Source organism: Gopherus evgoodei, chromosome 24 (genome assembly GCF_007399415.2).
Source record: "Gopherus evgoodei ecotype Sinaloan lineage chromosome 24, rGopEvg1_v1.p, whole genome shotgun sequence".
In the NCBI taxonomy this organism is placed as follows: domain Eukaryota; kingdom Metazoa; phylum Chordata; order Testudines; family Testudinidae; genus Gopherus; species Gopherus evgoodei.
Window position 1 is genome coordinate 8,684,744 of NC_044345.1, and position 27,857 is coordinate 8,712,600.

At 57.5% G+C, this 27,857-nt stretch overlaps 2 protein-coding genes and 1 long non-coding RNA gene across 5 annotated transcripts; 2 read left to right on the plus strand and 1 right to left on the minus strand.

Moving 5' to 3' along the window:
* Positions 1 to 912: 912 nt before the first annotated feature.
* Positions 913 to 6,538, plus strand: VPS72 (vacuolar protein sorting 72 homolog). The gene is made up of 6 exons (XM_030541786.1): positions 913 to 1,058; positions 1,883 to 2,035; positions 3,098 to 3,209; positions 3,481 to 3,660; positions 4,628 to 4,772; positions 5,530 to 6,538. Exons 1-6 carry the CDS (start codon positions 945 to 947, stop codon positions 5,918 to 5,920), a joined length of 1,095 nt encoding a protein of 364 aa, XP_030397646.1. The 5' UTR covers positions 913 to 944; the 3' UTR covers positions 5,921 to 6,538.
* LOC115639281 lies at positions 6,101 to 9,963 on the minus strand. Its single transcript, XR_003997643.1, has 2 exons — positions 8,458 to 9,963; positions 6,101 to 8,019 (listed from the first exon to the last, which is right to left on the minus strand). It is a non-coding gene; the product is annotated as an uncharacterized LOC115639281 (long non-coding RNA).
* TMOD4 (tropomodulin 4) lies at positions 8,016 to 27,612 on the plus strand. Of its 3 annotated transcripts, none has more exons than XM_030541787.1 (10): positions 8,016 to 8,308; positions 12,130 to 12,305; positions 12,746 to 12,902; positions 16,755 to 16,877; positions 18,933 to 19,022; positions 19,476 to 19,606; positions 22,924 to 23,031; positions 24,486 to 24,629; positions 26,434 to 26,578; positions 27,308 to 27,612. In XM_030541787.1, the coding sequence occupies exons 2-10, from the start codon at positions 12,183 to 12,185 to the stop codon at positions 27,328 to 27,330; spliced, it is 1,044 nt and encodes a 347-aa protein (XP_030397647.1). In that variant the 5' UTR covers positions 8,016 to 8,308; positions 12,130 to 12,182; the 3' UTR covers positions 27,331 to 27,612. The 3 variants fall into 3 exon arrangements, with proteins under 3 accessions (XP_030397647.1, XP_030397648.1, XP_030397649.1); XM_030541788.1 differs by having other exon boundaries at positions 8,016 to 8,377; positions 27,308 to 27,330; XM_030541789.1 differs by lacking the exon at positions 8,016 to 8,308 and adding an exon at positions 11,536 to 11,639 and having other exon boundaries at positions 27,308 to 27,330.
* Positions 27,613 to 27,857: the final 245 nt, after the last annotated feature.

The following is a 27,857-nucleotide window of genomic DNA, read 5'->3' on the forward strand; positions in this document are numbered from 1 at the left end:
TATCATTTTTCACACTTGCTGTCTGGTCACCCTATCAGCTGCTCATTCCTTCAGGTTAGCTTCTAGTTCTCTCCTCTGTCTGGTCTCAGTTTGTGTGTGTTCTCTTCCCCCCAGTACCCGGCTGAATTCAATAGGAGCTGCTAGTCGCTAGGCAGACTTTATTAGGCTTTGTTTTAAGCGTGTCCCCTTAACTGTCTCTTACAACCGTCTTAAATGGGCAACTTCTTCACACTTCTGACTCATCCCATAACAAAGTTTCGCCTGCCGTAGCTCATTGCAGTAGGCTTCTGGCCCTCACGACTGCAGAGAAAAGCTGGAAATCACAATGTCTGAAATCTCAAAAACCAGACAGCCAATAATTGATCCTATTTATATTATTGGGATTTTTAAGCTAGTCTTATGATGTGTTTTTGGGGCGGAGCTGACCATGACTGTTGAGTGCTGGGGGCTGGCAATAGTGTCCCAGGTCTCCAGTCACTGTGGTAGCAGGAAGTCACTTGTCTCTGTGGTGAGAATTGCTAATGGCAGGGACTGGCTTCCAGTGGGATTTCTCGCAGGGGCAAAAGCTGCTGCCCCCATGGGGCCTTGGGCTGGTGCCTGGGGAACTCCCACAAGCTAAGTAGGGCTGCTCTGGGTCAGCATGTGAAGGGGAGACCCCCCCCCCCATAGAACCCTGTTGGAGGGGAGCTCAGGGCTACCTGGGGGGTGTACTGTGACTGGGTGGGAAGGGCAGGGCCAGCCCTGATACAGGAGAGACAGGGCAGCAGCCCCTCCACAAGCCCCGCCCAGCTTCCATCGATCTCTCGGGGCTCGATCGTTCTTCCCTGGTCGCGTCTCTCGGCGCTCCGAGCCGGGACGGGGGGGTTGCTCTCGGCGTGCGCTCGCTCTCCCCTGGGCCAGGCCGGAGCAGCCGCTCGCTGGCTCGGCGGCGGCGGCGGAGCGGGATGAGCCTGGCGGGGGGCAGGGCGCCGCGCCGCACGGCGGGGAACCGGCTGGCGGGGCTGCTGAACGCCGAGGAGGATGAGTTCTACCAGACCACCTACGGGGGCTTCACGGAGGTGGGGGGGAGCAGTGGGCCGGGGGGGGGGGATGGAGCTGGGGGGGGGAGCAGTGGGCCGGGGGGGGGGAGCAGTGGGCTGCGGGGGGGATCGAGGAGGGGAGCAGTGGGCCGGGGGGGATGGATGGGAGATGGAGCTGGGGGAGGGGAGCAGTGGGCCGGGGGGGATGGATGGGAGATGGAGCTGGGAGAGGGGAGCAGTGGGCAGGGGGGGGGAAGGATGAGAGATGGAGCTGGGGGAGGGGAGCAGTGGGCGGGGGGGGGAAGGATGAGAGATGGAGCTGGGGGGGAGGGGAGCAGTGGGCGGGGGGGGGAAGGATGAGAGATGGAGCTGGGGGAGGGGAGCAGTGGGCGGGGGGGGGAAGGATGAGAGATGGAGCTGGGGGAGGGGAGCAATGGGCTGCGGGGGCGGGGGGGATGGATGGGAGATGGAGCTGGGGGAGGGGAGCAGTGGCCGGGGGGGATGGATGAGAGATGGAGCTGGGGGAGGGGAGCAGTGGCCGGGGGGGATGGATGGGAGATGGAGCTGGGGGAGGGGAGCAGTGGGCTGGGGCGGGGCTGTGAGGGACCCCAAGAGGGTAGTGGGGGGGCTTTGTGGAGGGGAATGGGTAGAGTTGGGGGGTGGGCGAGTGTGTACCAAGGCCCTGTGGAGGCTGAGTTGGGGGATGTGGGCCACTAGGGTGATAGCTGTGGTGGGGCCAGGTTGTGTTGGGGTGGGGACAGTAGGACCCATGGTGGGGAGCATGCCTGCAGGAGTGGGACTCCCAAAGGGACAGTGGGATCAGCTCAGCCATGCCTGTTGTTTGCCCCCCCTCTCCCGGGCAGGAGTCGGGAGATGACGAGTACAAAGGCGACCAGTCGGACAGCGACGATGAAGTGGACTCAGACTTTGACATAGATGAGGGCGACGAGCCAGCCAGTGACCAGGACGATGACGAGCCCAAGAGGAAACGCAGGGTGGTCACCAAGGCTTACAAGGTGAGGACAAAGCAGCTGGTTGTGGTGCTGGGTTTGGGTCTGTATTGGGGTAGCACCTAAGAGCACCCACCAGTCATGGGCCAGGACTACTGGGTGCTGTATGAAATGATGGTCTCTGCCCCAAAGGGCATCCAATTGAAGTACAAGACAGGAGACACCAGGTGGACACAGATGGAGGCGCACAAGAAAATAACAAGACAACCACAGTCAGCATGACAGGCAATGGTCTCAACTCATCAGCTGTCTAACCGCTGTTTCTGATATAGTTGTGTTGGGCTGAGTGAGGGACCCACAAGAAAGCTGCTGCCAAAACTCTCAGTACAACCAGATTGTAATCTAGTTTAGGGGGTAGCCGGGGAGTTGTCAGAAATTCCATTTATAGGCTTTTTCGTTTATGATCAGCAGCAGAACCTTGAAAACATCTTCAATTAGTGCCTTTCAGGAGTGGGAGTGCAGACTCCTGGGCAGTACTCCTGGGTTCTATTTCCAGCTCTGGGATGGAGTGTGGCCTCATGTTTAACCAGGAGATTGGCAGTCAGGACTCCTGGGTTCTATTCCTGGCTATTGGAGGGAGTGATGTCTAGTGGTTAGAAACTGACCATACTAAACAGACTGCAGCAATGGTCAATATAAATCAGAGGTTGAAAATGTTCTTTCTGTAATCAAAGGTGTAACTAGTAATATGGGCAAAGCACTTTTCTTTTTAAAGGTGTTTATGTTGGAAGGGGCCCCTCTCTCAAAAACAAACTCCAAAATCCCTTGTGACTCTTCAGTAGAATCTGGAACTGGAAGGGACCTTGAAAGGTCATTGAGTCCAGTCCCCTGTCTTCACAGCAGGACCAAGTACCATCTCCGTGTGAGATTTTTCCCCAGATCCCTAAATGGCCCCCTTAAGGATTGAACTCACAACCCTGGGTTTAGCAGGCCAATGTGCAAACCACTGAGCTATTCTCCCCCTCCCCTTTATTTAAATGGGGTTGAAATCTCCCAAAGCAGCATTAAATAGCAAACCCCCAGGAGGTTCTATCTTTCCTTGCATCACTTCTTTTCTGAACCCACTAGGAGCCCATCAAAAGCCTGAGACCCAAGAAGCCCGATACAGCTGCTAGCAGCTCCCAGAAGATGCGAGAGGAGAAATCTGCACCCCTGGAACTCCAGGATGAAGTGGGAGACAGTAAGTGTGTCTGACGCTCATTAGGATCAAATGTGTTGCCTTTAGGTGAGCAGAAACCAATTGTTTGTAAGGTTTTCTTGAAGCTGCTGCATCGATTTGCAGGGCAGAGGTTTGATTCAAGGTTATTCAAGTACAGCTGCTGGGCTGAGCTGTGATCCACAGATGGGGAGGAGTCATTGTGGGGCTGCTTTGCTGGTTTCTTGGTAGCTACGCTGTCTCTGCCTGCCTTACCCAATGTCCTGACTTTCCCTCCCACTCCTTGGGCCTACAGGCCGCAAGTACATGCGCCAGTCGACTACGGAGCACACGCGCCAGACCTTCCTGCGTGTCCAGGAGCGTCAGGTGCAGTCGAAGCGCAAGAAGGGGGGGCCGAACTGTGACAGGCCCCTGACGCAGGAGGAGCTGCTGGAGGAGGCCAAGATCACAGAGGAGATTAACCTGCGGTCTCTGGGTGAGTGACATGGGTAGGAGGGCAAGAGGCTTGTGAAGTCTTCAGGCAATAGCCCTCCCCCTACTGCAGTGGCACAATTGAGCCACACAGAGAAGAGACATGAGCGGCGTGGAGTCAGGGAGTGAAGTGACTGGGGTTAGGGGCTTATGTAAGAATGAGGCTTAGAGCAGCTGAATGGGAGGCCCTGGGAAGCACACAGGCTGGCAGCAGGACCCTTGCACACCAGTCAGAGCTGTACTGGTCCACTGGAGACCACATGATCTGATAGGCAGAGCACAGGGTTGGGAATCGGAACGCCCAGGTTCGAGTGCCAGCTCTGGAAGGCTGTATTATCTAGTAGTAGAACAGGGGACCTGGAGTTAGGACTCCGGGGTTCTGTTCCCAGTTCTTGAAGGAGAGTGGAGTCTAGTGGTTAGAGCAATGTGGGGTTGGAATCTGGACTCCGGGTTTTATTTCCATCTCTGCCATGGGCCATTCATTTCACTGCTCTGTGCCTCAGTTTCCCCAACTGTAAGCGTGGATAATGCTACCCAAGCATTAGTTCTGTGGATGATATATAGACGTGCCTAGGCAGCTCCACTCACCATCATGAATGGTTCAGAATTATGGGCATAACACAGGAGTTCTTTGGCTCATTCAGATACCAGCCACCCCTTATGGGAGCCCATGTCCCCCTCCTTGGTTCTCAGACTGCCAGGAAGGAGTTTGCAGACCATTGGTGACCTGCGACCTGCAGTGTGAGAGCTGCTGGTGTGGCACAAATCCCTCTGAAATGCTGGCGTCACAGTCACAGTTAGTGGCTCTTGCAGTGCTTCCATGTGGTACCTCCCGTGTGAAGCAAAGAGCCCAGAGCTCTGATGGCAGTCGAGTGGGCCCAGTAGCCGGATTGATGACTGGTGGTGTTTTTCAAGCTGCCCCATTGTTCCGAGCCCTGCTCCGTTCACCCTTGGTTCAATTGCCCTTGCAGAGACCTACGAGCGGCTGGAAGCTGACAAGAGGAAGCATGTGCAGAAGAAGCGGAAGTGTGTGGGGCCGGTGATCCGCTACTACTCAGGGACCATGCCGCTGATCACTGACCTCGGGTTGAAGGAGGAGAACGTGGATGTGGAAGGGTAGGTGTTGGGGATTGTATTCACTCTTTCCATCTCCCTAGCATGAACTCCGGCCCCTCGGGATGGGCTGCCAACTCCCTCTGAGGTCTCACTGTCCCTGCTGACTCCTGCACTCTGGCTGGCAGCGCCAACCCCACTTCCTAGGGGATTCCCCTGAGCCAGCTCGTGGGAGACGTCAGCCCCATCTTGCAGACCCCAGCCATTCAGTCAGTCCTGTTTGGCATCCTAGCCTTCAGCTGCTTCTCTGAACTGGATCCTGAGTCCCAACAGCCACTGATTTCTTTGTCGTTAGCCGCATGAGTGTGATCTGGGTCCCCCCAGGCGACAGGTGTTTGGGCCCTGGTTAGTTTCTGGCTGAGGACGGGGGCCAGTTTTGGAATTCCCACCTGGACGTAGCTTGAGTTTCAAACACAGCTCAGGCCCATGCTGATCCCGAGCCCCTCCCGTACTCCAAGGATATCCCAGCTGGGGAGGGTAGGATTAGAACTCAGGCTTGGACAAGGAAGGGCCATGCCTCCTTTTGCTAGACTCTGCTGCCTCAAGCTGGGATTTGTGTGGGGTTCGCACCCTGCCTTGTGCAGAGGTTGCCTGGAGATCTTTACTGAGCACAAGTGCCTGGTACATCCTTTGTACCCCCTGCACCTCTCCAGAAGCCCTGTGTGTCCTTGTGCCCCCCATCCCCAGAGCCCTGGATGTTCTTACTCCCACTGTTGCATTTGAAGCTCGAGCTGATACTGTGTTTTCTCCCCACCCCCAGGTTGGATCAAGACATGCAGCAAACAGCAGAGGCTCCCCAGGCTGCTGCCTCCCCGGCTGGCAAATGTTCTCGCACCTTTATCACCTTCAGCGATGACGAGACCTTTGAGCGCTTCTTCCCTAAAGCCAAGCAGCCCAAGCTGCCTGTGAAGGAGATCTGCCCCGTCACCCACAAGCCGGCCGTCTACAGGGACCCCATCACCGACATCCCCTACTCCAACATCCGGGCTTTCAAAATCATCCGTGAGGCCTACAAGAAATACATCACTGCCCATGGGCTGCCCAACGCGGCAGCTTCTGCGGCCCTGGGGGCGGGGCCGCCCGCAATGGACCCAAATGTCCGGGCAACCAGGCAGAAAATCATCATCAAACAAACCGTCCCGGCCACATAAAGCCCAGGAGTGTCTGTTCCCTTTCCAGGAGGGAACTTCTTAAACGGACACAGGCACCTTTGGGTAGCTCAATATTGACCCACTCCTCCTCCTCCTTCCCTACATATCTTTGTTTTTCAAACTCAAACGGGTGGTGCTTCATTGCTCTTTATTTATTTCATTTTTTAATGAAAAAAGCGATGCCTGCGGCGGTCCTACCAGAACAAACCAGCCTGCAGAGCCCGTCCCTCCTGGGAGACCCTGCGGAAAACAAACCAGCCTGCACAGCCCGTCCCTCCTGGGAGACCCTGCGGAAAACAAACCAGCCTGCACAGCCCGTCCCTCCTGGGAGACCCTACGGAAAACAAACCAGCCTGCACAGCCCATCCCTCCTGGGAGACCCTGCGGAAAACAAACCAGCCTGCACAGCCCGTCCCTCCTGGGAGACCCTACGGAAAACAAATCAGCTTGCACAGCCCGTCCCTCCTGGGAGACCCTACGAAAAACAAACCAGGGTGCACCAGCAGAGGCATGCAGTGGGTGGGATCACTTATTCTGTAAGGAGCAGGATGGATTTTAAGCTCAGAAATGGTGCCTGTTGTTTATCCGTTTAGAAAGATAATAAAATGAGAGGACAGATGCTGTCTGCACTGTGTGGCTCATTGCAGGGAGGGGAGGAGCTGGTGAACGAGGCCGGATTCTGCTGCAGCCTAACATCCCCTTCTCACTGACCAGCTACAGCAGGGGCAGTGCCAGTGTACGACTGCCCTGCCCTGGAGAGCGTCAGGCACCAGGTGACATTCAGTTGGTTCTAGCTGAGACTGCAGACAGGGTAAAACTCCCACTGCAAAAGCCAGAGGCGCCATTTGCGCTGAAACCCTGACTGGAGCCTTGGCAGGGCTGTAAGGCCCAGGCGGTTCTGGGTCTCAGACAGGTTAGTTGGTGTCTGCCTCCTGCTAGTGGGGCTTGGCCAGCCTGCAGGGCTCTGATAAGTGTCAGTAACACCCCCGGGAGGTTCAGAGCAGCGTGTTATTCCTCGGGGTTGTCAGGCAGCATCGCCAGCCCGGCTGCTTCAATAAGGAGAGAAGGGAAATAAAAGAACCCCCCATTCCAAAGGCGAGTTCCTCAGTCGCCCTCCCTGCCCCAGCCCAGCCAATTTTCTGCCTATATCCACTGCCAGCTTGATCCCTGTCCCCTCTCTACCCCACTCTGGTTTTAAATGTCTTGGGCACTGGGGATTCTGCGCCTTGGGGGATGAGTCTGCCTCATGGGAGAGCTTGTTAAGAAGCCATTCCTGAGCTTCAGCTTAAATTTCTCTCTCTCGCTCCTAGTTACTCCCCAAGCAATTCTTCCTCCTTGCAGCAGGCTATCGTCGTCCCCCCTGCCCCTTCCCCTGCCCACAGGGTACAGCTTAGTTCTGCCTGGCTCGCATCTTATCCAGCCCTGTCCCCAAAGTAGCTTAATGCTTTGCCCATGGTTGTGTATTGATCCTCCCAGGGATTTAGCATTATCCCCATTTTACAAATAGGGAAACTGAGGCACGAGGTCTCACGCTAACATGGGGAGTCAGAGCTGAGAATTGAATCCAGGTCTATAGAGTCCTAGTCCAGGGCCTTAACTGCCAACTCATCCTTTCCTTACCCCACACCTCCATTAAGCTGTCCTCATAAATCAGCCTCCCACCCCCTCACCTCCCTTCTGTTTCTCTTCTCTAAATCAGTTTAATAGATTACTGGCCAGAAGGGACCTTTATTAGGTGTATTATGATACCAGCTGGGAGGCGCAGTCATGGACCAGGATCCCATGGTGCTGTATGTTATTTATTAGGTGTATTATGGTAGCAGCTGGGACCCCCAGTCACGGACCAGCAGTCCACTGTGCTCGGTGCAGTACGGGCACATCAAAGAGGTGATCCCTGCCTCACAGAGCACTGTCTTATCCGTTCGTCTGATCCAGGCTGTGTCTGATCCTGAGCTAACGCCAGGATTCCCAGTGCGGTCACATGGGATCTGGAGTGAGAGGGGTCCTCTCTTCTCAGCTCTGCCAGGATGCCTGTGTGGCTGGTTCTGATCGGCGGGAGCCCTTCCTGCTGCTGAGGCCTCATCTCATGCCCACCCCACCTGCAAAGCAAAACGGGCAACCGAGAGCTGCCCCCTTCAAGTGGCAATTCTGGCATTTGACCACTGGGGGTCTGCAGGGCTCTGGGAAAACCGGCTGGGCAGTTGGAGTGATTGATAACCAGCCTGTCTATGTGATCTCGCTCCCCCACCCTCCCCTTTGCCCAGCTGGAGCTAAAATAATAAAATGCTGATCTCACACACTTTGCTGGCGGTATTCCTTGCCTCAGCACTGCGCTGCTGCTACTTTCGCCCAGCCTGGAAAGGCAGTGTCCTGGACTGCCAGGGGAAGGTAAGCTGGAAGCCCTGCTCCTGGGCAGTAAATTTCTCCATGGGGCACAAGGCTGATCTAACCACAAAGGTAATATTCTAAGCGGCTCGCTGAAGGAGCGTGGGGCTGGCTTGCCCTCTTTGGCCATTGCTCGGGCTCTGGATTCTCACCTCCGGCTTGCATTGGAGGGGCCGGGCTGCCCATGTGGGATCAGTGCCTGCTTTTCTGGGCTGTAGGGCAGGTGTTCCTCTTGTAGGTAGGTGAAGGCACCCTTCCCTGGTGCGGTGAGAGGCCTTCTCTGCCTGGGACATCTGCTGCTTGTACTTGACCCTTCGGGTAAACAGCTTTGTCTCCTTTCATGGCTCCATGCACGATCCTGATGGAGGATGGGTTCCGGCTACTAGGACTGCTTTTCCCTCACCAAAAGAATATAAAAAGCACAACAGGCTACGACATGACTGCTCCTACAGTGCTCCGCAGCCCAGAGCGCAGTGTAAATGTTACAGACCTGTACGGCTCGGTTTGACTAGTGCTCAAATGTGGCCACCTCTGGGGAGGGCTGCAGCAGCTGTTATAATCGTTCAGGAGAGGGCCCGAGTACCGTAACTGCAGGAGGAATATTAGGTAGGCAACATTGCAATTCCCAGGCTGGGATTTTGGAGATAACCAGCACTAGGGGATCTTTAGTGATGGGGGCTTGAGTGTTACACCTGCCACGCAGCCCTCCCTAGTGCCCTGTTCTGACCCCGTAAGGAGAGCGCCACCTATTGAATCCTCCAGTGCTGCTTCCTGCGGATCTGGGTGGAGGCCTCCAACCCAGCCTGCCCCTGCTCAGCCTCTGAAACCTAGCTGGACTCCAGCGCACAGTGGCGCAACCACGGACTGAATTGCTTGGAATAAAACAAGAGGACGGTCAGGTGTTGCCCTGGGGAAAGGCCAAAGGGCTATTGCCAGATTCCCAGAGCCCTCCAGGACATTGTGCCCTTGCTTTGTAATCGGAAGCCAGCTTAACCCTGGTACGGCTGCGGCCACACGTGAGCACCTGGCCGCTGTGACCTCAGCGGAGCAAGGTCAGCTGGAGTCAGGAGCAGTGTGGCCGCAGGGGCTGTTAGAAAGGCTTTTTCGACTGGAGCTGGTGTCTGGCTGCTGCTTTAATATGCTCCCGGGTACTAATATAAATAATTCCCTCTGTGGCAGGTACTCCTGGGTGGCTGGCTCTGGCCTGGGTTAGACAGGAGCTCAGACTAACCGATCAGAGCGACTGCGTTGGGCCTTAGCGGCCGTAGGCTTGATTCTGATGGCCCGTATGCTGGTAGATGGAGAGTAACTGCGCTGAACACTAGGGTGTGAGATCCGAATCCCTCCTTGTGGCTCTGTGTTCTCCCTGTGCCCTGGCCGGTCCTGTTTGCTTATGTAGTCAGAGTGCCCATCACCGTGGGGGCTGGGCCCTGTGCCAATGAGCGTACAAGCAAAAGGCGGCAGTGCGTGCGGCTTGAAGTGGGTGACGGTTCTGTAGACGCTCTCCTTACACTGCCAGAGCTGGGTACACGGGCTGAGGGGTCGACTTCCCCAGTTCCCAGAGGGTGCTCGACCCCCACTCTACCCCAGGCCCTGCCCTCACTCCACCCCTTCCCCAAATCTCCTGCCTCACCTCTTCCCCCAAACCTCACCCCCTCCTCTTCCTGCCCCCCTTTCCCTCCCCCCCTGCACCTCCTGAATGTTGCTGAACAGCTGATCATGGTGGGAGGCAGGCACTGGCAGAGACGGGGAGGAGCTGATTGGTGTGGCCACTGGCGGGTGGGAAGGCTGGGCGGGGGAGCAGCTGATCCACAGGGCTGCCGGTGGGTGCTCAACACTATTTTTTTCCCATGGGTGCTCCAGCCCCAGAGCACCCACGGAGTCGTCGCCAATGCCAGGCCCATTCTTTAAGATGCTTCCCAGCTGAGGATCTCCAAGCACCTCCCATTGTACTGATGCGGGAAACTCTGGGGCTGTCTGCTCTTGGAGTTCATAGATTCCTAGATTCCGAGGCCAGAAGGGACCATGGTGATCATCTAGTGTAGACCGCCTCCGTAACAGGCCAGACACCTGCCCCAAAGGAATTCCTAGAGCAGAGCTGTTAGAAAAACATCCAGCCTTGATTAAAAAATGGTATCTGATGGAGAATCCACCATGACCCTTGGGAAATTGTTCCAGTGGCTAATTACTGTCCTGGTTAAAAACGTGCACCTTATTTCCAGGCTTCAACTGCCAGCCATTGGATTGTGTTCGGCCTTTCTCTGCTCATGTAAAGAGCCTATTATTCAATACTTGTTCCCCACGCCATGTGGGTACCCACAGACTGGGATGAAGACCCACCTTCGCCTTCTCTTGGTTAAGCGAAATGGATTGAGCTCCTGGAGTCTCTTGCTGTAAAGCAGGTTTTCGAATCCTTTAATCCTCCTCGCAGCTCTTCTCTGACCCCTCTCCGATTTATCATCCCTGTGGGAGCCCCGAGAGAGCCTCGGAAAACCCACCGCACCGTGTAGCACTTTGCTCGGTGACTTTATTTAAGGCCCGTTTCTCTGCCCTGTTTCAGAACCCGCTCCGGCGGGGAGGGGCGTCTGTCCCACCTGTTCTACAGCTGCCAGCTGGCACCGCTCTCCCAACGAGCATCACAGGACATGACACTGGACGCCAGGCTGACCTGTGTCCAGCCAGGTTGGCAGATTCCTGGAGCAGCTGCCGTGGCAGTTTTGATCAGTCGAAGGGCTGTGTCACCCCTCCATCTGCCCTTTAGGTTCTGCCCCCAGCATGACACCCTCCATCCCCATTGTGCCCCATCTGTCCGTCCGTCCCCAGGGCGTCCATTCCCTCTCCAGCTCTACCCTTATCTCAGGGCAGGTGCCATCCCTCTGTCACCCTTAGTCCAGCACCACCTTCATCGCTCTCCCTTCCAGCATGGACTGATGGCACCCAATGGACTCTCTAGTCCCCTCCAGGGGCACCCTCCCACCCTGCTCAGCACGTCTGCTTCAGACTCGTTCCTTTATCGGCTGGTGCTGATGGCTGCGGGGCTGGGAAGGGCCCTGGGTGGGACTGTGGGTCTCTGATAAGGACACTGGGCTACTGCAGCTGTTTGGAGATAGGGAGGGGCAGGATTAGGGGCTGATTTAACCATTCCTGCCACGGGTCCCTTGTGCTGAGGCTTTGGGGAAGGGATGGGAGATGAGGGCAGTTAATGCACCATCCCCTCGGGGGGGGCAGAAGGTTGGCTGGGCCTGGCTGCTGGATTCCTGCCCACTGCTACTCTGGACCCTACAGTGTCTTCAGACTGCCAGGATGCCAGGGAATTCAATAATACCTACTGGCAGTGAGTTCCACAGGCTAACCTCACTAATGCCCAGTGTCAAGGAGTGCCACAGGCTAACCTAATAAGCATCCAGTAGCTGGGAGTTCCATGGAGCAATCTCACTAATATCCAATGGCAGGCAGTCCCGTGGGCTAACCTGATTAATATCCAATGACAGAGAGTTGCACTGTCCAGTCTCACTAACATTCAGTGGCAGGGAGTCCCCTGGGCCAATCTCACTAATATCGAGTGGCAGGGAATTACACAGACTAACCTCACCAATACCTGGTAGCAGGGAGTTCCATGGGCTAACCTTGCTAATATCCCACATCAGCGAGTCCCATGGGCTGACCTCACTGATACCTTGTGGCAGGCAGTTCCAGAGGTCAATGTCAGTCCTGTCCCTCGGCAGTGACCCAGAGGTCTTGTGTGGCAGCAGGGAGTCCCATGAGTGAACCTTATGAATGCCCCACTGCAGGGAGAGCCCACATCTGTTTGTGTCCCCACCCAGGCTAAGTCTCTGCTCAGTTGTTGAGGAGGGGTTCCCTCTGACGCCGCTGAACCATGACGTCCTACCGGATGGAGCTGGAGAAGTACCGGGACATCGACGAAGAGAAACTCCTGAGAGAACTTTCCCCCGAGGAGCTGGACCAGCTCGACCTAGAGCTGCAGGAGATGGATCCCGAGGTGAGGCCGCCCCCGGGCTGGCACAGGAAGCGGGTGACGCTGCGGCTTGGGGGCAGTTGCTGACCTCTGCGCTCCAAGGCTTCGAAGCCTCAGTCCCGTCCCCACCCCACCCCTGACCCTTACCTATAGCCATGACGGTCATAAAACAGTTTGGAGCTCAGGCCAGTGTGGGTGGGAGGGGAGTGCAGTTCAGTGGTTAGAGCACAGGGGCTGGGAGCCAGGACTCCTGGGTTCTATTCCCAGCTCTGGCACTAGCTCCCTGAGTAAACCACTCCCCTGCGGTGTGCCTCAGTTTCCCCATTGTAACATGGGGCATAGGCACCAAGCTTCATTCATTGCCATTTGCAAAGGGCTTTGTGCCCCTCCTCAGGGGCAGGGGGCATGTGATCTCTATGGGGGGTTTGTGCCGCCAGTGACCCCTTCCCACCTCCCTCTTCCAGAACATGATGCTCCCAGCTGGGCTGCGCCAGCGAGACCAGACCAAGAAGAGCCCGACGGGGCCGCTGGACCGGGACGCCCTCATGCAACACCTGGAGAAGCAGGCGCTGGAGGTGAAGGAGCGTGAGGACCTGGTGCCATTCACCGGAGAGAAGAGAGGTACCACGGCAGGGTGTGTGTGGAGGTGTGCACAGGGGCTTGGCTCAGTCTGACTCGGCACTGGCACAAATGGTACAGTCTCTTGCACTTGCCTGATTGCCCCCCTGACTGGGGGAGACGGGCTCCCGGCCCAAGCTGCCAGGAGGTCCCTGGCCATGACATGGGGTCAGTGCCAGAGGATACGTGCCCCCCACCCCTGGGGCAGGGCTAGGCCTGAGGGGGGGTACGTGCCCTTGGCAGCTGTGGGGGTTCATTCCCCTTGGGGGCCATGCTACGGGGTACCCAGCCCCCATGCAGGGACAGGGCCGGGGGGGGCAGGTGCAGCACCAGAGCAGGGGCAGCACCTGGGGACACACCCCGTCCTGTGTCTCTGCGTGGCCAAGCCGTGGTGGGTCAGGCAGACCAGGCCAGGGAGAATGGCCCAGAGCCATTTGGAGGCACTGCCTTGGTCTTTGGGGGGTGGGCAGGACCGTCCCTGGGTGCTGCTGGCCGAGTGTCTGCCCAGGTGCTGGGCTGCAGGGCCAGGATGGAAGGGATTCTACGTAGCTCAGCCCAGGAGCTGTGGCTGCTCCAAAATATCTTGGTGAGCGGCTCGGCTGTCTCGTTCGATCCAAGCTGGGGTCCCACCAGCCCAGGCACAGCAGCTCCTGGCCCTGGAACCCACACCTTGGCCTGGTCACTCCTCTCCCCATAACCCTGGGGAGCCAGCAGCGACTGGTGGGGCCAGTGCCTTGGGGCAGGGGAAAGGGCAGAGCTGCTGAGGTTCTGTGGAGGCAGCAAGGGCTAGTGGGCACCAGGCTGGGCCTCAGGATACCTGAGTTCTATTCCCACTGGCCTATGGGGGGATATTGGGCAAGTCCCTTCCCTTCTCGGTGCCTCAGTTTCCCTTGTCTCTCAAGTCTGTCTGGTCTATTGAGACTGGGATCTTCAGGGCATGGAGCGCCTCCCACTCTGGGTCTGTGCAGGTCCCCAATCTCAGCTGGGGTCTCTGGATGCCACCCTGAAGGGCCAATGCTCTATTCTCTGATTGGGGACCCCTCCTGTGAGGCTCCTCCCCCTGAGCTGCCACCCACAGTGCTGTGCACCTCAGGGTCCATTCCCTGGCATCACCACGGCCCCAGCCCAACGGCCTCCTGTGGCAACCAGCTTCCATTTCGGCTCGAAGGGCGGCCGGGGCCGGAAGTGACTCCCCTGCCCTATCCGCGGGCCTGGGGTCCACCTGGTGACACCAACACACCTGGGAGATTCACCAGGGAGGCCCAGGAGGGAATGGGCCATGGAGGCTGTGCTGGTCTCTGGCCCCAGAGGTGTTCCCACATGGGGTAGCATAGGAGAAATCTGAGCCCAGGCTCTGCCCATCCTGTGAATGCCTGGGGCTGCCAATCAGGGGACGTCTTCTGCCACATTGGAAAAATTATACCGAAAATCCCCCAATCCCACAGAGATCGTGGTGCTAAAAGATCCACCCGGGGCCCTGGGAGCGTAGGGCCCTGGACTGGCAAGGCGGGGCCCTGGGGCAGAGACAGAGTCCGTGAGAGATGCTGGGTCACCTGCCTGGCTCCTGAGCACCACTGAACTCTAAATCTGCCTCTGGCTGCTAGGGAGCTGGAGTCGCTGGGAGCGTCAGGCTGAGCTGGGGGGTGTCTGGGAAGCAGGGCTCTGCGACGGCAGCCCGTGAGGAGGGGATCCTCCTGCCTCGCTCGGCTGGCAGGACAGGAGCCGCTCACCGTGCAAGCCCCATGAGTCAGGTGGAGGCAGCAGGCCTGGTTCTGGTGCATTCACGCCCCTCTGTGCTGCTCTGGCCTGGGTGTGGTTGGAAACAGTGCCCCTAAAAATCCTCCCTGTGCCGGGGCCTCCCCAGCCAGTGTGCAGCTGGCATGAGGGCCCTGTGCCCACCTTGCTCCCACCCCCACTGCGGGGGGTGGATCGGGGGTGTGGCCGTAGCACCCTGTGCTGCGGCTATTCTCGGCTCCCCAGGGTCCATACAGGGTGGGGCGGGTGTGCAGCCATGCTGCACTGTGCCTCTTCTTTTCTCCCCAGGGCCCACTGGGACCCCCGGCCGCTCCACCTTACCCTGGGTGCCAGGCTGGGCCCTGCACCAACCCAGAATCTGGGGAGAGCAAAGGCGACTGAGCCACCTCGCACCCCAATCCTGCTCCGAGTGCAGGCGCAGAGTGACTGGGATCGGCCCCAGTGCGTGGGCACCACATGTCCTGTCCATAGCCCCTGGCCACCTGATGGCCCATGAACTCTCCGCTTCCCCCTCCGGAGCATGATCACAAGCAGGTGCTGGCAGGGCCGTGCGGCATCAGAACATGGTGCTCCGGGAGATGGGCCCGCCACAATGCACCCGTGAAATGAAACCCAGGCCAGGGTGACACTGCCCCCAGTGCCTCAGCTGGGCAGGAGGTGCCTGAAGCAGATGCTGCTGCAGCATCCTGAAAATCAGGTGTCTGACAGTGGCTGGTTTCCCCTGAGGCTAAGAGCCCCGGGGCGCTTCCAGGCGGGTTGGTCACATCAGAAAAGCACTTTGCTCTGCTCCATCTCCCCCAACCTTCCTCTGGCCCCCGTCCAGGGCAGGACCTCCTAGTCTATGCAGTTTCCTATCCCACCCTGTGACCGTGGCCCGTGGGCACCTTCCAGGCATGCGTTAAGCCGGGCGACTGACCCCTGCCATGTGTGGCTTGTTCTCTCGCTGGGGGGTGTTTTGGTGCTGTCGGAGAAGGGCAGGGCAGGGAAGCAGACCAGGGGGCGGGAGGGGTGGAAGGCTGAGAAGATCCAGTCCTGGGGGAGTTCATGCCCCAGTCTGGGACCAGCCCCCGAGGAAGCCCTATCTGCTGCACACATGGTAGAAAGCTCCCCTGGGCCTGAGGACCTGGCAACCATGGTCCTCAGATTTTGGGTCTTCCAGAGCTGCTGGGCCACTGAGCTCTTTGTGGGTGAGGCCCGAGGCTATTCCATGGGAAGGCAGCATCGAGAGCGGAGTATCTGATCTAACTGATGTGGGGTCTCACCCCGCTGCCGGCACCCATCCCAGCCCTCCCGGGTTCAAGCCAGGGTGCTACCTTCTCTCCACCTCTGCACTGATCAGGACCATCTGGCCCCTGGTGCTCCCCTGTCTGTCTTTCTGCACGTGTTGTCTCTCGACTTAGACTGTCAGCTCCTTGGGGCAGGGGCCCGCGCCTTCCTGTGTCTGTGTAGTGGGGCTGGGACTCTGCGATACACACCCTGATAATCTCTAGCCCTGGGGTCTGGCATGTGCTCCCGGCCGTGAAGGGGCTGGAGCGAATGAGTCACAGGAATTTTACAGAGCCGAGGCCAGAACTCCCTGCGGGGTTGTCAAAAAGATCAGCCACACTCCTACATTCTGTCACTCAGCGCTGCCCCGGCCTTTCAGCTGGATTCTCCTTTGCTTCCTGTCATGACCTCATGTGGCTGTTAAACAGCTACAGTGTTCTGCCACAGACGTGGCTGCATTTGTGTACCACCCACCTGATCTGGGACGGCAATTCCTGCTCTGGTGCTGGGGGAAGTAGGCATTCCGGGGCAGAAGGCACTGTGGGAATCAAAGATGCCATCACCAGTCGATGGCTACCTGGCATCAACAGGCTGCTACTTATAACCTCGTGGTGGCAGGGGGAATAGAAACCACATCTTCCTACTCCAAAAGTCCAGGCTCCTGCCACATGAGCGGACGGAGAATCTCCACTGGTCTCTGGCAGTATAGGGCATATGACACACATGCCTGTTTCCATGCAGCAGAGGGCAGTTGAGCGCATACACTGCTATATTTTGGTTCTAACCTTCACTGCTCTCCAGCCCAGAAGCTAACCTCAGTCTGTCTCTCTGCAGGGAAACCCTTTATCCCAAAGAACCCCCAGCGGGAGATCCCCAAGGAGGAGCAGATCACTCTGGAACCCGAGCTGGAGGAAGCCCTGGCCAACGCCACTGAAGCAGAGATGTGCGACATTGCAGGTGAAGGACCTGGGGCCCTCAGGGCAGCAAACCCCATCTGCTTTGGGGCCACGGTGATGCGGGAGGCAGGAGTGCCCTGCCTGCATGCTAGTGGTGAATGCCCGGGGCTCTGGTTCTGGCTTGATGTCGCCGCAGCTGGGCAGCTGGCATTTCCAGGGTGGGTGTGTTGTGACTGGGGTTGAGCTAACGTTGGCTGGGTCCTGGCACTGGGCGGGAATTCAGATGGGAGCTAGTGAGATGCTGAGCCCCCCAGATTGGGTTATAGGTTTAATCCCCACAGCCCAGAGACCTCTGGAGCATGAAGCCCCAGCTCTGCGGCGGGAACTGAAAGGTGAGGTTGTTGGCCAAGGCTGTAGCAGGCTCATCATCTGCCATGTGTGACCACTTGAGGAGGTGAGAGACGCTGAGAGCAGGGAACAGGTGCCCACCTACCCCACAGGGGGCCTGGTCGTCATCCTGGGGAGCCGGGGTGGGTACCAGGGCTTAGAGCTGGGGACAGCTGCCCTAAAACATCCCTGTGGGGACGCAGGGTGTGGGATCGGTCAGGGGGAGCAAATGACAGGCCCGTGGGCACAGCCTCCGCTGAAATCAACGGGCATCTTGCCACCTTGACCCCTCAGAGCTCCTGTAATTAGCGAGTGTGTCATGTCACTGCAGTGGGGCTAGTGGCAGGGGAATGTGTTGCGGTTTGGGGTCTGCGGTGTGTGAAAATGCCTGCCCAGACGGGGCAGTCTTGTGCAGACTGAGGATGCCCGGGGAGCTTGGCGTACCTGGACAAACCACGCTGCCGTGTGCCTGCAGGCAGAGGTGGGTTTGTGCCTGTTGTATGCACGTCCCTGTGTGAATGCACGCATGTGAGTGTATGCATGTGTGTGTGGCTAGGCCCCTGTGTTTGTGTACCCCGTGTGAGTCCATGCGTTGTGCGAATGCCTTTCCCAGTGCAGATGTGCATATATATACCTGTGTGTCTGCATGATTGTATGCCCCTGTGCGAATACATACACCTATGTGACTCCACGTAGGTGTGAGCACATGTGCACATGTGGCCTGGCGTGTGCATATACTCCTGGGTGTTCGTGCTCTTGCCTTCTTTCAGGGGCTCCCTGCGGCTCCTAGTACATTCGGGCTGGCTCGTAGCCTGGCACTGATACATGGCATCTCTCTTAGCTCCCGGGTGGGGATGGGAGGGCGTAGGGGGACCAAGGGGTAAAGCGAGACCCAGGCTCAGCAGCACAAAGCTCGGCCTGCTCGAGCTCCAGGACCCAGCTTTGGTTCCCTGCCCCCATGCCGCCTCAGGGATGTTACTGCTCCTGCCCATACAAGCCACGATGAGCTCCGATTCCCAGAGCTCAGCAGCGAGTGAGCTGGCCGGGAGCCAGCGGGTGGCTAAAATGAGAAAGGCAGGCTCCAGGGCTATCCGCTTACACCCACCGGGGAGATGCTAGGCCAATAAAAATACGTGGGGCATGTGGTGAGAGATTACATTTAGGGGCTTTTCCTATGGCCTCCCACAGCCAGCTGCGATCGGGTTGTGAGCGCGGCCGCAGGGCTGCTCCATGGCCTGCCACAGCGATAGAGAAGTGCCGTCAATCCCCAGGGTCATGGGGCATTTTGGGAGCCCTGTGTGTACAGGAATTGCTTGCCCACCCACTGACATGCTGCCACCTCTGGGGTGGAACTTGGCAGCTTTTTAAAAAAAGGCATTGTCACCCACTATGTGCATACTGCCATCTCTGGGGTGGAAGATTTTAGAGAGGGGGCACTCTCTCAGTGGGTGAGACACAGCAGCTTCTGGCGTGGAATATGGAAGCTGCTCATACAGGGATCATCCCTTCCCCTGTGCTGAGATGCAGCCACCTCTGGGGTGCAAGGTGGTAACTGTTTAACAGCAAACAGCAACACTCCGACTCACTTTACTGCAGCTTAGTGAAACTGGGCAGTTCCCTTCTGCCAGGCAGGTGCAGGGTGAGCCCAGGAAAGCAGGGAGCTGCAGCGACTCCCATCCCCTACCTCTGCAGCTCAGACTCTCGCTATTTGCTGTTCCCTCCCCAACAGCCATTCTGGGGATGTACACCCTGATGAGCAACAAGCAGTACTACGAAGCCCTCTGCAGCGGCAACATCACCAGCACCGAAGGCATCAACAGTGAGTGAGCTCCACCAGCCTGCGCGGCGGGAGGGTGGGGTTCGCGCTCCTCCCACGCACCAGCTGACTCCGCTTAGTCTGTGAGAGAGCACAAGGCCTGGGTCCCTAGGTCTGGACTGTTCCCCCTGCAGGGCTGTGAGCCCGCTCTCAGGAAACCAGCTGTGAAACCAGCAGATCTGGGCTGAGAACGAAATGGGGTTTATAAATTCCTCTCTGTTATGAGTAACGCAGGGCAGGAGATGTCAGGAAACAGAGGGGGCCAAATTCTCCCAGCATTTACCCTGGCGTAAATCAGGAGTAGCCACGGCGAAGCATCTTCGGCTGATCGGCGGCGTTGCTCTGGCTCCAAGGCCGGGTGATGCCAGCTGAGCTTCGGGCCCAGTGGAGTGGGAGAGGATCGGGTGGGCGAATCTCCCCCTGCCGACCTGGTGGTGCGCGTGTGTTTCCCACCAGGCGTGGTAAAGCCGGATAGGTACAAACCTGTCCCAGACGAGCCGCCGAACCCCACCAACGTGGAGGAGACCCTGAAAAAAATCCAGAGCAACGACAAGGACCTGGAGGAGGTCAACCTGAACAATATCAAGGTGAGCTTCCCTCAGGGCAGCCAGGGGCAAGGGAGAGGGTGGGAGTCCCGAGCCGTGGGGGCATCTGACTGGGCAAAGTCCTGGGGTGAAATACTGGTCCCACTAATGTCAATCATAGTGGGGCCATTGATTCATTGGGGTCAGGATCTCAGCCCCTCGGGGAATAGATATCCACTTTGGTCCATCTACCTACCCCTTCTATCCACCCCTGATATCCACCTCCCTCTATCCATCTACCCCTTCGATCCACCCAGCCGATATCCGCCTCCCTCCATCTATCTACCCCTTCGATCCACCCAATATCCACCTCCCTCCATCTAGCTACTGCTTCCATCCATACACCCGATATCCGCCTCCCTCCATCTATCTACCCTTTTGATCCACCCACCTGATATCCACCTCCCTCCATCTATCCACCCCCCCGATATCCACCTCCCTCCATCTATCCAGCCCTTTGATCCAGCCACCCGATATCCACCTCCCTCCATCTATCCAACCCTTCGATCCACCCACCCGATATCCACCTCCCTCCATCTATCTACCCCTTCGATCCACCCACCCGATATCCACCTCCCTCCATCTATCTACCCCTTCGATCCACCCACCCGCTATCCACCTCCCTCCATCTACCCCTTCGATCCACCCACCCGATATCCACCTCCCTCCATCTATCTACCCCTTCGATCCACCCACCCGCTATCCACCTCCGTCCATCTACCCCTTCGATCTACCCACCTGATATCCACCTCTCTCCACCTATCTACCCCTTCGATCCACCCACCCGATATCCGCCTCCCTCCATCTATCTACCCCTTCGATCCGCCCACCCGATATCCACCTCCCTCCAACTATCCACCCCTTCGATCCACCCACCCGATATCCATTTACCTCCATCTGTTTAGCCCTTCCTTCCATCCATTCCTCGACCCATCTACATCTATCTACGTGTTTACTACTTTGATCCACCCATCTACTTCATCATCTATCTACCCCTTTGTGACCCAGGGTGCCTGGGGCCGCCCTCACTGGAAATGCCAAGGTCAGGGCAGGCTGCAAAAGACAGAGGAGATACTCCCAAGACTCGGGGGTAATACTGAAGTTAAACTCCCCAACCAGTCACAGACTGTGCTTCAGCCCCCCAGCCCCCCGATTATCAAGAAGCAACAAAAGAAATCACGCAGCCCCCGTCATTGCATTCCCGTTCTTTGGCTCCCAGCCAGCCCCTGCGTCCAGCACAGGGAGAAGTTATTTAAAACCTCCGCTCACCTACAGAAAATGTTCTTCTGAGCCCAAAGGGTCAGCCACATTCCCAGGTCAGTAGAGGTTTACTGGCTACGCTGCCAGCCAGTCCTTTAGTATCTAACACTAAAGGTTTATTATAAAGAAAAAGAAAGAAGAAGAAGAGAGCTGTTAAATGGTAAAACAGTCACATACATACAAAGACTTCAAAGTCCATTTAACACAGTAGTTCTCAAACTGGTGACCCCTTTCACATAGCAGGCCTCTGAGTGCGACCACCCCCCCAAATTAAAAACATTTAAAAATATATTTAACACCATTATAAATGCTGGAGGCAAAGCAGGGTTTGGGGTGAGGCTGACAGCTCGTGACCCCCCTGCCCCCGAAATAACCTCGTGACACCCAGCTTGAGAACCCCTGATATGTCAGGGGTCCTAACAGTATTGGTGAGTTTGCTGGCTTGAAAGTCCCTCTGCTTGGATGGGTCATTCAGTCCATTGTCAGAGCTTCCTTTGTAGAAAGGTTCCTCCAGAGGTGAGAAGCAGGACTGAAGACAAAGTGAAGAAGATGCAGCTGCCTTTTATAGTCTTTTGCCATGTGGCCTGTGCTTCCTTCGTTTCCAACACAAGCTGCCCAACACAGGGCTTGGAAGCCTTTTCTGTCCATGAGCCTGCCCCTCAATGCCTTGCTGAGTGATAAGGTGCATCCTCTGCCTTCTCTCAATGGGTCACTTGTATAGTTCATGGTCCTTAATGGGCCATCAAGCAGGCTAGCCAGTGCTGATGCCAAACTGTCTGGGGGTGTCACCCGGAGGAAGCATAGCACAAGTCTGAAATACAGACATACCTACATAGCTATGGGCTTGTCTACATCAGAAAGTTGCAGCGCTGGTGAGGGAGTTACAGCGCTGCAACTTTGAAGGTGTACACATCTGCAGGGCACCACCAGCGCTGCAACTCCCTGTTTGCAGCGCTGGCCGTACTCCCGTTTTGTCTCGGGTGTAGAGGATCCAGCGCTGGTGATCCAGCGCTGGTAATCCAATGTAGACACTTACCAGCGCTTTTCTTGACCTCCGTGGAAGGAGGAAGCCTCCGGTAATCAAGCTGGTCTCCTTTCCCGGTTTGCTCTCTCGTTCCCGGAACCCCGAGCAAGCAGGTCTCCTTCCCTGCGGTTTGCAGGGTGGTTCGGGGAATGCGAGAGCAAACCGCGGCGAAGCTGGTCTCCTTTCCCGGTTTGCTCTCTCGTTCCCGGAACCCCGAGCAAGCAGGTCTCCTTCCCTGCGGTTTGCAGGGTGGTTCGGGGAATGCGAGAGCAAACCGCGGCGAAGCTGGTCTCCTTTCCCGGTTTGCTCTCTCGTTCCCGGAACCCCGAGCAAGCAGGTCTCCTTCCCTGCGGTTTGCTGGATGGCTCCGGGAACGCGAGAGCAAACCGCGGCGAAGCTGGTCTCCTTTCCCGGTTTGCTCTCGCGTTCCCGGAACCCCCCTTGAAGCCGCCCAACAGCGCTGCAGTGTGGCCACATCTAACACCACTTGCAGCGCTGGTTGCTGTAAGTGTGGCCACTCTGCAGCGCTGGCCCTATACAGCTGTACTAATACAGCTGTAACAACCAGCGCTGCAAAATTTTAGATGTAGACATGGCCTATAACTCATAATACAAGGGTGATACAAACACAGAAATGAGATGATCACATCTGGCAAGTTATACCTGACATAGCTGCATATCTGGCATAACTCGTTACGATTTTACAATACTGATAGTCCTAATATCCTAAAGTGTCCCCCAGATTCCATACAGCGTCACACCCTTGGATCCATCCATCTACTTCATCATCTGTCTACCCCTTTGATCCATCCATCCACCTATTCCTCCATCCTCTCATCCATCTACCCCATTGATCCATCTCTCTACCTTATCCACCCCACCCTATCCCTCCCTCCATCCGCCCACCCATCTACCTCATCCCTCCATCCCCCATCCCATCAACCCACCCATCTACCTCATCCCTCTGTCCATCCCTCCGTTGTGATGCAGGACAAACCCGTGAAGGCTCCCATTTTCTCACTCTCTCCTCCTGCAGGACATTCCCATCCCGAAGCTGAAGGAAATCTGCGAAGCTATGAAAACCAACACCCACGTGAAGAAGCTGAGCTTGGTGGCGACTCGGAGCAACGACCCCGTGGCCAAGGTAAGCCCTGCAGCTCACGACAGATGGAGCCGTTTGGACTGTCTCCGTTTGCCGGTCCCCCCAAAGCTTTGACAAGCCGTAGCTGGCACCGGAATCGCTGGGGAGTCTGACTCTCCCAGAGGGAAACAGCTTCCCCGAGGGGGAGAATTTTCCCTGGCTGGAGACCTAAGCCCCAGCTGGATTCAGCCAAGCACCGGCGTAGGTCCGGCTGAGCTCAGTAGCTATGCCTATACTGCAGTCTGGAGGTGTGACTTCAGCATGTGTAGACGTGCCCCAGCTGGTTGATCTAGCGAGCTCGAGTAACATAGCGGTGACGCTCCAGCAACCCAGGTGGGGGCAGGAGCTTGCTGCTTGGGCACATCCCCAGGGGCCTGGGTGGGCAGGTCCAGCCCATGCAGCTTCCCTGCTGTTTTGACTTGCGCTGGCTTTGATCTAGCTAGATCTCAGGTACGTCGCCTCCCTGTCGCAGCGTAGACACAAGCAGGGGGGGCTTACGCTTGGGCTTCGGTGCTCTGCTGAAAGGGGTCTTCAGTCACAGCCCCTCAGCTTGTCAAGCAAAGAACCACTCGGGACAGGTGTGAGGCATGATGCTTAATGGAGGGAGCCTAGGTGACCAGGCCGTGTAAGAACCAGACTAGAATTCAAGCTACAGCTGAGAAGCAGTTACCATTAGCTACCACTAGCGATCCCAGTGTGGTCCAGTGTGTAGGGCCCTGGCCTTGGAGTCGGGGTTCTGTTGCCACTGGGTGACCTTGGCCATGTCACTTTGCCGCCTTGTGACTCAGTTTCCCCATCTGTAAAATGAGGGCATTCATGCCTGCCTCCCTTTGGGGAGCGCTTTGAGATCTATGGATGCAATGCAACAGAGAAGAGCTGGGGGTTGTTATTACTGTGGGTTATTCCAAGGCCTCTGGTTTGCAGGTGAGGGTAATTAACGGTTTGGAACAATTTCCCAAGGGTCTCAGTGGATTTCAAGGCAGGTGGGGTGTTTCTCTCACAGATCTCTCACGGCCTTGTTTTGGGGAGGTTCTCTGGGCTGTGTGAAGCCGGTCAGGCCAGATGGTCACAGTGGCGGCTGTGCTGACAGGCCCTGGGTAGACTTTTAGCTCAGAACCGAACCCCACTTCTGCAATCTCAGCCGGGGGCTCCGGGACCATGCTGCAAACCTGGATTGGCTGGAGCTGCGTGTACACGCGTGGTCCCTTAGCCAGCGAGAGCTGGGAGGGCGGCTGTGTCTCATGTCGCTCACCAGCGATCCCGGTAACTACCAGTCTTCACTTCCATCCATCCGCCTGAGGGTGGTGTCTACCTTGGAGGCCTTGATGTGGGGGCCAGCGACCTTTTAGCTTCATGTTCTGTGCGGGGGGCCACGTGGGGAGGATGTCACCACAGCAAACCCTGCTTGCAGGCTGTGAGAGGTCGATGCGACTGACTCTGGTCTGGGACTCCCACAGGCCGTGGCGGAGATGCTGAAGGAGAACAAGACTCTTCAGAGCCTCAACATCGAGTCCAATTTCATCACCAGTGCCGGGATGATGGCCATCATCAAGGGCATGCAGCAAAACACCTCGCTGGCCGAGCTCAAGGTGGACAACCAGGTATGGCCGTGCCCAGCCGCTAGGGAACACCGGGGCAGGGTGTGATATGCGGCCTGGTGGGGGCGTAGCACCGGAAGGGCAATCGAGTCCAGGCATCATCTGACGGGTGGGCGGGAAGCGAGAGGTGGGGCGAACGGACGTTGGATGTCATCGGTGGCTGGGATACAGACCTGTGTGCTGGGAACCCCTCAGTATTAATCCCAGCTCAGCTTCTGTGGACACATGGGGTTTCAAATCCTGGCCCCACTGACGCCAGCGGGAATTTGGCAATTGAGTCTAATAGAAGTGTGACAGGGTGGGTACCTCTGAGTGCCCCCTTGTGGCCTGGAATGGCTCTGCAGCATCCCTGCCTCAGTTTCTCTTCACCCGAATTTTTATGAGGTCCAGGTGTTTAGTTAGTCCTGCCCCCTCAGGCTAGGAGGCTGCTAATTAAGACACAGGCAGGGCTGGCCCCATTTCTCCTTAAAGGATCCAGTCACTCTGTGACAAGGAAGCTGGCCATTCTGTGCCTCAATTTCCCCCAGGTAAAACAGACATAATGCAGCCTGGGTTTGTAAGGGGCGTTGCCCACTTTCCCTAGCCAAGGGCCAGATATTTGTTATAACACTCCCTTACCTTTCGGGGGGTTACGAGGGGTCACATTTGTAGACAGAGGTTAATTATTAACGATGATCTCTGCTGCCTGCACATTGCTAATCAAGGGCCTAATCCGGGGAGGGGCAGAGCTCGCACTGCACCCGTGGGTACATGGAGCAGAGGGGCGCAGCGCCTTGCAGCCATGGGCTGTGGGTGGGATGAGGAGAGGCCCCATGAAGTGAATGGAAAGGCTCTGGGTGACTCCAATAGGCCTGGTTACTCAGACAGCCAGATGCGTGGGCCGGGTATCTGCATCCAGAGCGAGAGATCGGTGGAGGGTGCAATTGGGACCAACTTGCCATCTGCCCAGAGCTGTCGGGCCTAGGGTGGGCTCTACGCTGGGCCGCAGGCCCTGGAGAACCCCGACCCTGTTAGATCCCAGCGGCAGGGAGCTCAGCAGGATGGACGGATGTTCTGCTCGACTTGCCTACCCTGGCGTTGTGCCGCCACGAGTGCTGCCCTGCCCTGTCCTGCCCAAAGCTGCTCCTGGCTCTGAACCCCACGGGCAGGGGACCTGGCCTGATGACCGCTCAGCCTTCCCTGCACACACAGGGAGAGAAACAATGGCTTGGTCCTTTTGCTCCAAGCTACCATCCTCGGTACCCCTCTGTGAGAGACCAGGGAGCCAGTCCAGGCCCGGGTCCTGGGCTAGCACAGGTGCCAAGGCTGGGATGTGCCCTAGAGGACTGGGCACCCGGTGGGACCTTAAGCACCGCCTGTGCCTGAAATGCAGCCTCCACTTTCCTGACAAGGTCTCCTGGAGACCGGTGTCCGTGCACAACAATCCCCAGTTTCCTGGGGGTGAGTAACAGGAGACGAGGCCTCTCACCCTTGGGGCCGGCTCCGCTTTGCAGCCACCCCCCAGCAGCTGGTGTGAGATGAGTCTGGCGGCTGTCAGGCCAGCTCCCAGCCACCTGGCAGTCTCTGCAGAAAGACCAAGGGTCGGTTGGGCCCTGGGGGCTATGCGTGGGGGGGTTGTTTCCAAGGCTACCCAGGGCTGCAGTCAGGTTCCCTGGCCCACACCAGGGCTGGTGCAGCCCATGTGGGGCTGGGCTGGAGGGGAGGCCAGTGGGCAGCCTGGGAGAAGGTGGGAGCAGAGCTCCCTGCCTCTGGGGCTAAGCTCAGCCAGGCGGTGGTACCCACCGAGGCTGCTGTTCCTCCCCCACAGTCTCAGCGGCTGGGGGATTCGGTGGAGATGGAGATGGCCGCCATGCTGGAGAAGTGCCCCTCCATCATCCGCTTCGGGTACCACTTCACGCAGCAGGGACCAAGGGCCAGAGCCTCCATTGCCATCAGCAAGAACAACGAGCTCCGTAAGTAGCAGGCTGGAGAAGGGTGGGGAGGGGACAGACGACTGCTCGACCCCCCTCCCTGGCCCCACTGCAGCGGCTCTGTGAGCCTCAGCCCCCTTGGATTTACAATAGGTCCCCTCGCCCCAGATTTACCCCCATTGATGCGGCTCTGCGGACGGCCTGAGGTCTGGTGCGCTCTGCTCTGGGGTGGAGCGCCTGGTTGACTGTACGATGCTGCTCCTCTCTAGCGGCTAGATCAGACAGAGCGGGTCCGAGGGTGGCGCCAATGGTGTCGGTTCTTTCGCTTAAGCAGCCCAGACCTGTGCATTTGGATGTGGAGGGTTAGGGTTCAATTCCCGCCCCTGGTGTCATTCCGTGTGCTGCTGGTTAGGACAGGAAGTGAAGGCTCCTCCAGCCCGTTGAACCTGCAGTGGGGGTGTGAGGTCAGAATCGGAGAGTGGGCCCTGGACTTCACCCAGGACAGGGGGATTAAGACCCCAGGAGCGGTAACACCCCCATGGACCATCCCACTGGGCCACCCATTCCTGATGGATGTCAGCCTCCTCACTTCCTGTCCAAAACCGCCCAGCGGCATTTTCTTCCTGCTCGTTTCCGGGATGGGCCGGAGCAGATCTGGGGCGTGGGGAGAAGGTTCAGGGAGGCTGGCACTGGCTGATTAACAGAGGGTGGGGTGGGGGCCTCTAGGCTCAGCTCTGCCCCATCAACCCCCTTGCTGTGTCTGCCCCACAGGTCGCAAGCAGAGGAGGACATAATGCCAGGTGCCGCCGCAAGCCAGCCTGTGTCATTACCTTTCTCCGTGCCTCAAAGCCATGGTGCCCCGCGGCCAGGGCTCTGCCTCCAGCACAAAGCAAAGTGGAGCTTTTTGTTCTTTTTGTAGGTTTCCTGGAGCTGGCGCTCAGCTGTCGGCCCCCTGCCCCTCTCCCGCCCCATCTAGCACTCGGAGTCCCCAGCTCAGGTTACTCGTTCCTAGGAAGATAATTGAAGCGAGTATTTTGGTTCTCACTGTAAATAAAGACCTCACCATGTGGACAGAGGGCCCAGGCTCGGGCAATGGGGTGGGGGGTGGGGACCAAACACCATAGGGCCGGGAGCCTCCTTCTCCCAGGGGCCAGTCCCAGCTGTGTCAGAGAAAGTGCAAGTCCTTCCCTCCGCACCCCAGGCTGCAACAGGGCCACCTGGTGCCCCAGCAGAGCTGAGCTCGCCAAGCTGCAGATCAGTCTATTTGCCCACTAGTCTCCCAGCTCCCCACTCCGGAGAGGGGCACCCTGCTCCTGGATTC

Bases quoted from the DNA above. Each gene is read 5' to 3' on its own strand.
- VPS72 (XM_030541786.1), top strand. From the start codon at position 945: ATGAGCCTGGCGGGGGGCAGGGCGCCGCGCCGCACGGCGGGGAACCGG. The intron at 1,059-1,882 runs GTGGGGGGGAGC...TCTCCCGGGCAG, and splicing joins CCTACGGGGGCTTCACGGAG to GAGTCGGGAGATGACGAGTA. The intron at 3,661-4,627 runs GTGAGTGACATG...TTGCCCTTGCAG, and splicing joins GATTAACCTGCGGTCTCTGG to AGACCTACGAGCGGCTGGAA.
- TMOD4 (XM_030541787.1), top strand. From the start codon at position 12,183: ATGACGTCCTACCGGATGGAGCTGGAGAAGTACCGGGACATCGACGAA. The intron at 12,903-16,754 runs GTACCACGGCAG...GTCTCTCTGCAG, and splicing joins ATTCACCGGAGAGAAGAGAG to GGAAACCCTTTATCCCAAAG. The intron at 19,023-19,475 runs GTGAGTGAGCTC...GTTTCCCACCAG, and splicing joins CAGCACCGAAGGCATCAACA to GCGTGGTAAAGCCGGATAGG.